At 38.8% G+C, this 13,384-nt stretch overlaps 1 protein-coding gene across 1 annotated transcript in view; it reads left to right on the top strand.

The window, feature by feature from the left end:
• The window catches only part of ptar1 (protein prenyltransferase alpha subunit repeat containing 1), a 19,566-nt gene extending 7,895 nt beyond the window's left edge, over nt 1-11,671 (top strand). The window contains exons 3-7 of the mRNA XM_008419308.2: nt 599-665; nt 1,779-1,883; nt 7,208-7,433; nt 8,670-9,010; nt 10,589-11,671. Of these exons, the coding sequence (XP_008417530.1) occupies nt 599-665; nt 1,779-1,883; nt 7,208-7,433; nt 8,670-9,010; nt 10,589-10,949 (1,100 nt within the window). The 3' untranslated portion in view covers nt 10,950-11,671. The remainder of the gene's footprint in view (nt 1-598; nt 666-1,778; nt 1,884-7,207; nt 7,434-8,669; nt 9,011-10,588) is intronic.
• Nucleotides 11,672-13,384: the final 1,713 nt, after the last annotated feature.

Here is a 13,384-nt window from a genome sequence, read left to right as displayed (position 1 = left end):
AACACTTTTCTTTTATTGGTCGGATGAAATATGCTAATATTTTGAAACAGGAATTTTGGGTTTTCATGAGCTGTATGCCAAAATCATCAGTATTAAAACAATAAAAGACCTGAAATATTTCAGTTGGTGTGCAATGAATCTAAAATATATGACAGTTTAAWTTTTATCATTACATTATGGAAAATAATGAACTTTATCACAATATGCAAATTTTTTGAGAAGGACCTGTAGATTAGCAGAAAAACCCTATAGTTACAGTGAAATACTGCTACTTCTGGTGGGCGCCGGAAGTAAGACCCATAATTGTTTCCCCAGCAAGCCTCCCAGGAATTTGTTAGCCAGCATTCAAGGTAAAATAATATCTAGCTTTCTGTTTCTTCATCCTTTTACAGTATTTCTTTCAAATTTTCCTGTATCAAGTTTCTTGCAAACTAGCCATTACATCACACTTTTAAGGCTAGTGTAGTTAAAATATTCAGCAATCACTTCAGCTTTAAATGACTCTCCAGACTATCTTACTACTTAGGTTTTTTTTAATACATGTCCTGATTGTTGGCACAGCACTGAGGCAAACGGTGTGTGTTTTTGTGTCCAACAGCTCTAGTGGATATTACTTGCACTCTTTTGCTGCTCAATCCGGACTTCACCACTGCCTGGAATGTCAGGTAAAAGAAATATTGCATCTTAATGATTATATAGTTGTCTTTACAGTTTTAAAAAAACAAAATAAATCTTGAGGAACACTACTAGAACATCTAAAACATTTTTTATATTGTGTAAAAGTGCACTATTTCAAGCCAGTTATCTCAGAAATGAAATTTATTTATTATATAGAATCATCAACCTTTGTTTCTCGTAATGTAGATTATGGGGTATACAGGAAATGAATACCCAAAATTCAGTGTCTCAAAAAGTTAGAATACTGTGAAAATGATCATTAATGGCAACTTATGGTGTCATACCCTAAGCAGCTAATTAACTCAAAACACCTGCAAAGGTTTTCTGAACCTTTAAATGGACTCACACTCTGGGACAGTAGGAGATGTCCAGACTGAGGACAGTCATTGACACCTGTCAAGAGAGGAGAGGAAGCCACAAAAGGTCATTGCTGAAAAAGCTGTTTGAGCGTGGTAGGAAAAGCACCACAAATGCACCACCAACAGGTAAAAGCTCTACCTTCTGGGATTGCTAAGCGAAATCCATTCCAGAGGACCATACACCAACAAATACTAGACATGAGGTACAAACGTCGTAAACCACTCCTGAACTCGAGACGGTGTCTGAGGTGTCTTACCTGGGCTGAGGCGAAACGAAACTGTCCTGTTTTCAAATTAAAGTAATTTCTGCATTTCATTTGGAAATCATTGTCCCAGAATCTGGAGGAAGAGTTGAGAGGCACAGAATCCACATTACTTGAAGTCTAGTGTCCACAGTCAGTGCAGCTGTCTACCAGGAAGTCCTAGAGAACTTCATGCTTCCCTCTGCTGACAAGCTGGATGGAGATGCTGATTTTATTTTCCAGCAAGACAAATTTCCAGCAAAAGGCCACATCCTTAGGTGTGCGTGCGTATTGGTTGGTTATTGGTCCTGTCTATTGATCCCGTCTGTCTCTGTGTTGCCCTGTGATGGGCTGGCAACATTTTCTTCCAGTTGGAAACTATTTGTTTTTAAATCATCTCTGACAAAATTACTGTTTCATTGATTAACTTATTGCAAATCTTCTTCTGCATTTTAAACATGGCTCTTTCAGAGGATTATAATGATGTGTGTTGTTACAGGAAAGAGCTGTTAGAGTGTGGTGCTCTCAATCCAGAAAGAGACCTTTACCTGAGCAAGCTGGCCCTCACCAAATTCCCCAAAAGCCCTGAGACATGGATACATAGGTAAGGTTTTGAGACTCAGATTTCCCTTTTTAAAAGTACAGAACAAATGTTCTCTATTATTCCAAATATTTTTGTGGTGCTCACATTTTGGAAGTGAAACCTACAAAAATTGCATCTGGAAACCAAATTAAATGGAAAAGAAAGACCTTGTGTGATGAGACTCTAAATACAAATATTTCTCCTTACTCTATTTAAAAAATACAAACAAACAAATTGCACTTTAAGACTGTAATTAATTATGTAATTACTCATCTGAAGTCAAATGTAAACATCACAGCTAAAGTCCAAATCCAGGTGACATGCTGCACTAACCAAAAATGCTGTGCAGCATATGACATACAACAACAAACTGTTACAGTGTCACAAGTCCTTCTGATGAAATTTCCCAATAGCTGTGATTTTTACGGTGCAATGTCTTGGACACTGGATTGTCTGTATGAAACAAACATCTCCAAAGATTTTTTTAGGGTCTAGTGGCTAGAGCTGGGGGATCTGAGGAAAATCTAATATCCTGATATATTTTTGCTATATCACAATAGACAATATATATCAGGGTATTCTTAAATGAGCTCCAATGTTATTTTAAACTATAGACCCCTTGCAGCATGATGTCACCCACACAAGTTTCTGCCCCCATTTCTCTGCTAGACTTAAATGTAAGTTCATATAAAAAGTGATGCAGTGTTTTGCTATGAACTGTCTACACTATGACTAGATAACAAGGTGAGAAATACCCTAACCCTACACACAAACTGACAGATCATCAGTGTTTAAATAAGCTGATTAGCCACCCTGTGTTAGCATGCTTAATAGCAACGGTGGCTAATCTACCACAGTCAGAAACCACTTAATAATAATCGCAAAATACACATCAAGCCTAAAAACCGAAAACTGTAACGAGCTGAATGTTCTGTTCTTTGTAGGGTAATGTTTGAGTGTTTTTGGTGCTGAATCCTAATACATAAAGTTCCGTTGTTGTCAGTTGCTATAGCAACGAGTCTGCATGTATCGTAAAGCCGACAGAGAGCGAGAAAAAGAAAAAGAATGAGTAGTTTTGAGTTATTTTTTCTCATTGCATAGCATTAAATGAATCATACCTACGTATCCAGGTTTCACTAGTTCTACCGCGGCAGCGCGGCTATGAACGGCATGTAAAAGAATAGTCTAATTAGGGGGCGAAATAGATTTGTGATACAACCTTTTGTGGCAATGGTTTTATAACTTGTTACCTCATTTTGTTCGACATCCTTCATATAAAATCCAAACCACTCCCAAATTATTGATCCAGCGCTGTTTCTCTTCGGAACTAGACTAGTTCATCTGATTCCTCTTCAGTTACCGTCTCATTCACGCTCGCCTCAAACTCGCTGTAACCATGTTTGTTTTCTCCGCGCAGCGTGATTGGTAGAAAATTTTCAGGTTGGGAGGGAGGAGGGACTAGTGATGCATTCATAGGGTGTCCGATAAACCATCCTCACAGTGAATTTGACGGCGAAAGTTTATTATTTGAACAGCAATTTACACTTGGTAGATGCGATATAGCGATATAGCCATTTTAACTATCATACATTTGAAATTATCGCGGTACATCGAGAATACTTGATATATCGCCCAGCCCTACTAGTGCCCTATTGAATACTACATAGTAGAGGTGTGCCGATTGATCAGCCACCGATCCTAATTGGCCGATTTCAGCGAAAAAGTGTATGATTGGTGATTGCCGATCAGTCTCTTGTTACCGATCACCAAAACCGATCACCTTTATCTCAATGCAGAGCCTGTGTATAGCTTATGTCCTCTTTCCTTCACACTGCGCAACAAATCCTAAGCCATGAGGTGTGAAACTATGACGCTCTGAGAGTTAATGGAGAAGTTTACCTGTTGCGACGGAAAAATACCTCAGGGGTGAAACACGTCAAAATGCATCAACAAATCTAATATAACATTTAAAAAACAAGCACTTAACAGAGTTTGGCTATACGGCTCAATGCAGAAAACAAAGACATCCGGAGCGGCCAGACAGCAGGTAAAGCAGCGCACAGCTACCAACACTCACCTGGAAGAGCATGACGGTCAAAAAGTTAAGAAATTAACCTGAAAAATAATTGAAGTCAATGAGGTAGCAGTGGAAGATGCTGGCTCTGCTCTTTGCTTGACCGCCGCTATGCGATAGTAATATTTCACAGACGGAGCGCCGTTTAACCTCAACCCGGCAGGAAACTCTCACACCGAACAGCTGCCTAAAGTTGCAGCATGTAACTAAAAAACAAAACAAAAAAATAAGGTTTTACATAAGTATTAAATAGAGATGTGCCGATCAGGGTTTTTTCCTACCGATACCGATCACTCATAACCGCCGATCACTGATACCGATCACATAATTATTATATATTTTTTAAAATCATAAACACTATTGGTTACATTATGTGGAAAAAGGAACCATGAATTCACCTTAATTTAGACAAAAACTTGTTTTTAATAACTTTTTCCAAGAAGAAAACTAAACACAGGCATTGTGCAAATCGTACTATCAGTAATACTATCTTTAACAGACTGATAACATATGGAGGCTCTGAAGAGGCTAAATAATGYAAAGAGCCAAAATAAAACCTCTCAACATTGCCAAAAAATTCAAGTATAAAACTTAACATTCAAAGGCAAATATAGGATCCATTACAATAAACAATCCAGAGTTACTGAATGAAACCTTCCTGATAGCATGGCGGCTAGCTGATTACTGCTAGTTCTGATTGGCTGTTTCTGACTGAGCGGAGTAATTATGCAGAGCAGGGAGGAGATCGATTATTTTTTTAGAGATTATCTGTCTCATGTTAGGACAGCGAAAGTTTTAATACGTATGTAAAATGTATTTTTTAAGTTAGATGCTGCAGCTTTAAGCAGAGGTTTGGTGTGAGAGTCACTACCAGGTGGAGCAGAAGCGGCGCTCCGTCTGTGAAATATTACTACCTGTAGCGTAGCAGCGGTTCAACAGCGAGAGCAGAACCAGCGTCTTACATCGCAGCTCGAAGACTTAAATAATTTTGCGTGTTATTTGTTTAGCTTTCTGACCGTCATGCTAATCCGGGTGAGTGTTTGTAGCTGTGCTCTGCTTTACCTGCTATCTGATCCTCCATATGTCATTTTTACTGCAGTGAGCCTCGATGTAGCCAAACTACATCAAGTATGGCATTGTTTTTATGTCGTATTAGCTTCTTGTGTTGATGCATTTTGACCTGCTTCAATTTTCCGCTGCAACACACAAACGTCTCCATTCACTCAGAGCGTTATAGTTCCACATAGCTTAGGATTTGTTGCTGCACGTTTGCGCAGTGTGAAGGAAAGAGGAGACCAGCTGCACAGGCAGGCTGAGAAATGAGATGCAGGTGATCGGTATCGGCAACAAGAGCCAATGATCGCCGATCACCGATCATGCACTTTTTCACGAAAATCGGCCAATTATGATCGGTGACCGATCGATCGGCACAACTCTAGCATTAAAACATTTGCTGTGTCCTAGCATGAGAAAGAAAAGCTCTGAAAAAATGAAATTAAATCTCCTTTCCCTTCTCCATATGTTCTGCAGAATTACTCCTCTCAGTCAGAAACATTCAATCAGAGCCAGCATTAATCAGCTAGCCATGCTCTCAGGAAGTTTTGATTTAGTAACTCAGGATTGTTTATTTTGATGCAACCTGCATTTGACTTTGAATGAATGTTTCCTTTTTTGTTGACATTATTTGATAGGCTGTTGAGAGCCTTACTGTTGAATGTTGTTTTACTGATTGCAGGTTTTTCAGTTGTACTTTTGACTGAGTAGCTTCTGTGTTTTTCCTGCAAGTATTTTGCATGTTTTATGTCTAAATTAGGCAAATTTATTGCCAGATCATTTTTCCATTTTGCCAGAGCACATAGTAGCAATTAAGCGAAAAATTTACAGCCAATCTAGATGATTGGCAATGATCAGCCCTGATGGGTGATCAGAATTGGCAACAAAAAACCTGATCAGAGCATATCTACTACATAGTGGTAATGTGCAATATATATTGTACACAGTAGAAGCAATAGAAATTTGGACTACAATAGAGATCTATTGTCTAGATCTCTATCTCGACAATAGATCTATCTGTTTGTCAGTCACTCAGTCAGTCAGTCACTCATCTTGCCTGTTGGGGGGTGGACTAGGATTGATCATGGGCTTTAAATCAAGTGAGACCAACTTGTTATCTGTCTTCTGACATGAGATCATCTTGATTAGGTCAAGGGGGTTAGAGGTGGAGCTTTCCAAGAAAAAAAAAGACTTGTTGTTCTGAAGGGGCAGGGCTTAGATGACATCAGAAAATAATGACATAGTCTCATAGACATTTGCTCAGATACAACATCCAACCTAAATCACTCATACCAAGTTTGGTGCTACTTAGCCATTGCTAGTGAAAGTTATAGCGTTTTCTTTAATTTGGAGAGTACGCCTAGATAACTGCTTGGCTACATGCTCAAAAACTCATGATTTTGATCAATTTTAATCCCCCATCCCTTAACTGCATATTGACTAAAAATGAAGCTGATAGCTCAAATCCCTAGGAAGAGTTTGTTAAAGTTCGAGGAGTGTAAACATGAATAATGTAGATTTCTACATTTTAGAAATGTATTGCATAAAAATAATAAGCCTTTGCAGCCCTATTGCTGCTTGGACCTAATTATCTCCATGTCATACTTGGAAAAATTGGCCATTAGCACAAGATAACTTTTTTTTAGCAAGAAAGTATTTATTAAGGAAGTTCAAAATGGCATTTTCTTCACAAAGAAGAAACTGAAACAGTCAGTTACTTTGTGAGAATAGTTCACATTTTTTTACTCTGTAAAATAAAGAAATTAAGGGAATGATTTTTTGTGTACCACTTTAACTTTAAAAATGTACCTTGTCGGCTTTACTCACCAATGTGATTCCTGACATCAACATAATTGCTGTGTTGAGGTCTTGTACAGTCCTGCAGCCCACAATGTATTGCTGAACTACCAATTCATGACTGAGCTGACCTGTGGTTAAAAAATGTGCACTGTTAGTACCGACTTCTCATAGTCATCTAAAATTAAGCGAGTTAGGTTTGAAATATCTAGTGACATCAAATACTGTCACAATACTTAGTGGGAGTGAAAAATCCGCATAGGAGCTACAGAACTTCAAATACACCAAAAAAAAATCATGCATCTTAATAATAAAAAAAGACAGCTAAAAACACTTAGTATGCAAATACTGATATGTTATATCATGTCTCTGCTGATTAAATTATACACCTGATTCTTGAACATTCTGTGTCTCCCTGCAGACGCTGGGTGTTGCAACACATCCTGCGTCAGTTTTCTGCTGTGGCCCACAAGACTCAGCAGCAGCCGGATGCAGAGAGGACCCAGGTTTTGGGTAGTCATCTGGACCAGTTAATACACCAGGAGATGAAGGTGTGCTCTGATGCTGCTTGCCGCTATCCTAGTAATTATAACGCCTGGTCCCACCGCATCTGGGTACTACAGCACATGGCCAAAGGCAACATAAAGGTTTGACTAAGACATTATTAAAAAATATTACCTCACATTGCACTTTTATTTGCTTAATGTTACTTGTTTATGTCTTCAAAGCAAGTGTCTTATTGCATTGAATGTATGTCAACATACAGCTCATCCTACATATTACTTGTCATATTACTTTATACATTTTTATCACTCAGTAGCCACTGAAAAATTTTTTGTGTCAGGGTTTAAAGATTGCAGCAAATTTACGAAGACGATTTCTGGGATTATAGCTGGTTAATCTACAGTAAGTGGTACAATATATCAAATACATTCAATGTAGGGGTCACTATGTCCTCAAGCAGCTTATGTCTATAGCAGCATAATTACAGGGTTAGCTCAAGCCAGTCTTACTAGGCTTTATCAAAAAGGAAAGTTTTAAGCCTAGTATTAAAAGTATTCAGGGTGTCTGCCTCATGGACTAAAACCGGGAGCTGGTTCCACCAGAGAGGAGCCTGAAAACTGAAGGATCTGCCTCCCATTCTACTTTTAGAACCTCCAGGAACCAACTGGAAACCTGCAGTCTTAGGGCAAAGTTCTGTGTTAGGAACATATGTATGATGGAGCAAATTATTAAGGTTTGTATGTGAGAAGGACAGTTTTAAATTTCATTCTGGACCTAACAGAGAGCCTATGAAGAGAATTTAAAATAGCAGAAATCTGATCTTTTTAATTGTCATCAGAAGTCTTACTGCAGCATTTTCTTTTAACTGCACAGGAGTTCTGTAGCTCCTATGTGGATAAACTTCTTGATTGTAAAGAATTATGATAGTCCAGCCTTGAAGTAACAGATGCATTAAGTGGTTTTTCAGCATATTTCATATTTTCAGAATATTTCTAATGTTGACAATATTATATATAGCGAGAAAAGGAATTAAATCATAGAAACCTGTTTAATATAGGATTTAAGTGACACATCCTGGTCAAAAATAACACCAAGGTTCCTTACTCTGTCACTGAGAGCCAACTTAATACCATCTAGATAAAGTGATTGTGTAAAGAGTTTCTTTTTCAAAGAATGACAACATCTGAATTTAAAAGCAGAAAATTTGAAGTCACCAAGGTTTTCAAGACATGCTTATAGTCTACCAAACTGATTGGATTTATGGCTAAAAATAGAGTATTATTAGCATAGCAGTGAAAATTTGCTGCTGATTTTAAACGGTCAGTCTCCTGTTTTTAACTCTGCAGGTAATCTGCCTTTATTGGATTATTTTCTCACAGGTTTTCCGTGATGAACTGACATCTGTGCATCCATGGGTCTCCATGCACGTATCTGATCACAGTGGGTTTCACTACCGGCAGTTCCTTCTCAAGGAGTTACTGAACACTGAACTGAGCCAGTCTTTGTCTTCTGATTCTGCTAGCACAATCTTTTGTCCACCCCAGCACCAGAGCAATACAGTCCATAGCACCTGTCCGCAGGCTAATGGTGAGCTGTCATTGGGTAATGCAGCCTGTGGGGATAGGATCACTACAGTATTTAAACTTTTTCACCAGGAAACTGAACTGTGCTCTGACCTGATTCAGTCTTTTCCTGGACATGAAACACTCTGGAGTCACAGGTGAGCTTTCATAATTTGAATATATGCTTTCTGATTTGAATGTACCCATTACTGTAGGAATAAATATGTCCGCAGTACATATTGGTTCAAGATATTTATGGAGAAGCAATTTTCTAAAGAGAGTTTTGGTATTTCGTTCTGGATTTAAATTTTGCTCTGTGGGCAGCTTATGTACTTTTGAAAATAAATTACTTTTTGTTTTTGATGAGTGTTGAAACCATGGTTTTCTGAAACTAGGTCTTAATTTACATGTAGAAAGAGTTTTGACCACCACCTATTCACAATCATTCAGACCAGATGTTGGTCTATAACCAAGCTGCTTTTCATATTCAAGACATAAAACTCATCATCTGATCCAGCAGATGTGATGGGATCTTGTATTGAATATATACTGCAGGTATACACTCACTGGCCACTTTATTAGGTACACCTTGCTTGTACCGGGAGGGACCCCCTTTTTGTTTTCAGAACTGCCTTAATCCTTTATGGCAGAGATTCAACAAGGTACTGGAAACATTCCTCAGAGACTTTGGTCCATATCGACATGATGGCATCATGCAGTTGCTGCAGATTTGTCAGCTGCACATCCATGATGTGAATCTCCCGTTCCACCACATCCCAAAGGTTCTCCACTGGATTGAGGTCTGGTGACTATGGAAGCCATTCGAGTTCAGTGAACTCATTGTTGTGTTCAAGAAACCAGTCTGAGATGATTCACACTTGATGACATGGAGCATTTCCTACTGGAAGTAGCCATCAGAAGATGGTTCACTGTAGTCGTAAAGGGATGGACATGGTCAGCAACAATACTCAGGTAGGCTGTGGCGTTGACACGATGCTCAATTGGTGCTGATGGGCCCAAAGTGTGGCAGGGAAATATCCCCCACACCRTTGCACCACCTAAACTGTTGATACAAGGCAGGATGGATCCAAGCTTTCTTGTTGTTGACCCCAAATTCTGACCCTACCATCTGAACGTCGCAGCAGAAATCGAGACTCATGAGACCAGGCAACGTTTTTCCAATCTTCTGTTGTCCGATTTTGGTGAGCCTGTGTGAATTGTAGCCTCAGTTTCCTGTTCTTAGCTGACAGAAGTCAGAGATGCTCTTCTGCATACCTCGGTTGTAACAAGTGGTTATTTGAGTTACTGTTGCCGTTCTATCAGCTCGAACCAGTCTGGCCATTCTCCTCCGACCTCTGGCATCAACAAGGCATTTGCATCCACAGAACTGCTACTCACTAGATATTTCCTCATTTTCAGACCATTCTCTCTGTAAACCCTAGAGATGGTTGTGTGTGAAAATCCCTATAGATCAGCAGTTTCTGAAATACTCAGACCAGCCCGTCTGGCACCAATAAACACGCCACGTTCAAAGTCACTTAAATCACATTTTTTCCCCATTCTGATGCTCGCTTTGAACTGCAGCAGATCGTCTTGGCCATGTCTACATGCATCAAGTGCTGCCATGTGATTGGCTGATTCAACATTTGCATTAATGAGCAGGTGTGCCTAATAAAATGGCCTGTGAGTGTAAAATCAGTAATAAATTGCAGTAATAATGATTTTCTCTCTTCTAGGCGGCATGTGTACTACTTATGGCACCACTGGAGGCAGGATCAAGATCTCTGCAGTGATGGCAAAGAGAATGAGTTGAAGCCTACTGGTATCAATGAGCCCAGTGGCAGCCAGGGGAAGAGTGTGGACAGACATAAACATGTGAGTGTTCCTATGGAGGTGGATAGGGTGTCCTTGCCTGACCATGACAGCAAACGTCTAAGGAGAGGAATCCTTCTGCCCAACCTTCTGACCCTACAAAATGAACACACCTTTGTTAACAGCATACTGAACAGTTGCTGTAATGCTGAGCAGAACAACTATGCTGTGGCATACAAAAAGTGGTTAGATACTGTCATTAGTGCACAGTCTTTAGACATATAAGATCTAGGCCCATACATTCAACACTAAAGTGGCCTTTAGATATTGATTTAGGAATAACTTACTTCTCTGTAGTTATAATTAAAATGAGGTGTATATTAACATGGAGTTACATTCAGAACTATCTTCCACGAGGAGGCAGTGTGCAAGATCGATCAGTTTGAGGTTATTCTTCAGAATCCTGTTTAGTGATCTGAGCCACTTGTTCTGTCTACATAGACCCTGTTTGTGTCTGACAGTAAATTGTCTTTTTTTATTTGTCTGCCCAGGCCTTAGATCAATTTTCTGTTTCTCTTCATATGTGCAGGCAAAAATTATGTGAAGTTGTTTGTGTAGCAGAATAGAATCAGATGAGAAAGTGGACGAAGAAGAATTGGTTTTACTAACAGTCATTAGACATAGTGTGAAGTTTCAAAATAGCCAAATGGAACGGAAAAGTAAAATAATGAAATGAATTGTTAACTTTTTGCAGTTTATTTAATTTTTTTATGTCAAATAGCAGACTACTGGAAGCGATATCACCTGGAATTTTTTTTGTTACTTTTCAGCTGTTCACACTGTATTTTCAAATCTGATGGAAAATATTGCATACATGTTTTTGACCTTGAACATTTTACTAATGTATGTACAATATATTCTTTGGTTTGTTTTTTAATAGTGGTAAACATAATAGCAAAGTCATGTTAAAGAGCTTACAATAAAAAGTTTACCCACTTGTAATTTTAGTTTGAGGGGATTTTTTGATGAAGCCAACTCAATGTAGTAGTGTAAAACTGTGATGTGGGAGAAACATGATATATGGTTTTCAAAATGTTAAATCTGAAAGCTTTGCATATTTAGGCTTGGTCTTTTCTGTAATACCCCTTTTCATGAATGAAGAACTGTGCAGACATCAGAATGTCAAACAACAGTGTTTTCAGTTGGAGGCTTCTTCATACAGGGTGGGTTTTCTCCAGGTACTCCGGTTTCCTCCCGCAGTCCAAAAACATGACTGTCAGGTTAATTGGCCTCTCCAAATTGTCCCTAGGTGTGAGTGTGTGTGTGAGTGTGTGGTCGTTTGTCCTGTGTGTCTCTGTGTTGCCCTGTGACAGACTGGCGACCTTTCCAAGGTGACCCCGCCTCTCGCCCGGAAGTTTAGCTGGAGAGGCAGCAGCACCTCCTGCATCACCCATGTCCCTCTAAGGGACAAGGGTGTAAAGAAAATGGATGGATGGCTTCTTCATACAGACCATTACAGAAAATTCTGCCTTCCAAAGCTATCAACAGCTACAATATATTTAATTTTCCTTTACCGTAATGAAGTCTTTTTGAATTGAATTGAGCCCAAAGCAGCCATGTCCTGGGCTGATTAAATTTTAAATCATATTCTATTAAGAAATTTAATAGGAAATTAGACATTAAAGAATTTCTGTTTCCATTCATGTTTTTCTTTTTGAAAATGTATTTTAAAAATGTATTTTATATCATGCCAAATTTAGTGGCCAGTGTCAGGGAGCTGTGGTGGTGCAGGGGAAATGCATGACCCACATACTAAGGCCATAGTCCTCATGGTGGTGGTTGCAGGTTCGATTCCCAGCCTGGTGACATTTGCCACATGTCTTCCCCTGCTCTCTTTACCCTGTTTCTTGTCAAACAACTTTCAAATAAAGGCCTCTAGAGCCAACAAAACCTTAAAAAAAAATACTACAGTGTAAGTCACATTTTAACACATCAGTTAAGTAAAATGGAGCCAATAACAGCCAGTGTTAATTTACATCTTGTTGCTGTTTAGCATTTAAATGAGGCATTTGATGGGTGTTTAACTGAAGCAAAGAAGCAATGTAGGTAGTCATTTTTATACAGTGTCAAAAGCTGGTCTTYCTCTGAATGCTTCTCTGCCATCCATCTGAGATTTGACAGCCCCCCTGCCCTTTATTAAAAGGGTCATTAAAAGTCATTGCAGTTATTGAGTAAGTATTCAGCTGTTTTGTGTGTAAATCTTGAGTGACAATGAGCAGGAGATTGTAAAATCACTTCTGAGTCTCCATAGTAACAGGGCATTGAGAAAGTTGCAGTTTCCTGACTGCAGAGTGCAGAGACTTTGGGGAAGTACTTTTGTGTGTGTGCTCTTAGAGAAAACATTCTTATGTTTTAAAGTTAAGTATTTACTTATCCTTCTCCAGTAAATAATCAAAGTTTTATTCTTTACAGATTAATGTAACCTTTTTAACGGTCACTGAGATTCTTCCTTTCTCATATGGATATTGAGAGACATAATGTTAGGGCGATGTAATCCCAGGGTGGGACAAGTGTAAGAAATAAGTATTTGGGGGAAGTAAGACCAGATTTGATGGTTTTAATATAACTAATTATGATTTTTGGTGGTATTAAATAATCTAGGAGCATTCACTATAATGTAGACTTAATGGTGACAGACATTTACAGAAGTAGAGGCATGT

The sequence above is a fragment of the Poecilia reticulata genome, linkage group LG9 (genome assembly GCF_000633615.1).
Source record: "Poecilia reticulata strain Guanapo linkage group LG9, Guppy_female_1.0+MT, whole genome shotgun sequence".
In the NCBI taxonomy this organism is placed as follows: domain Eukaryota; kingdom Metazoa; phylum Chordata; class Actinopteri; order Cyprinodontiformes; family Poeciliidae; genus Poecilia; species Poecilia reticulata.
This window is presented reverse-complemented; position numbering and strand designations above follow the sequence as displayed.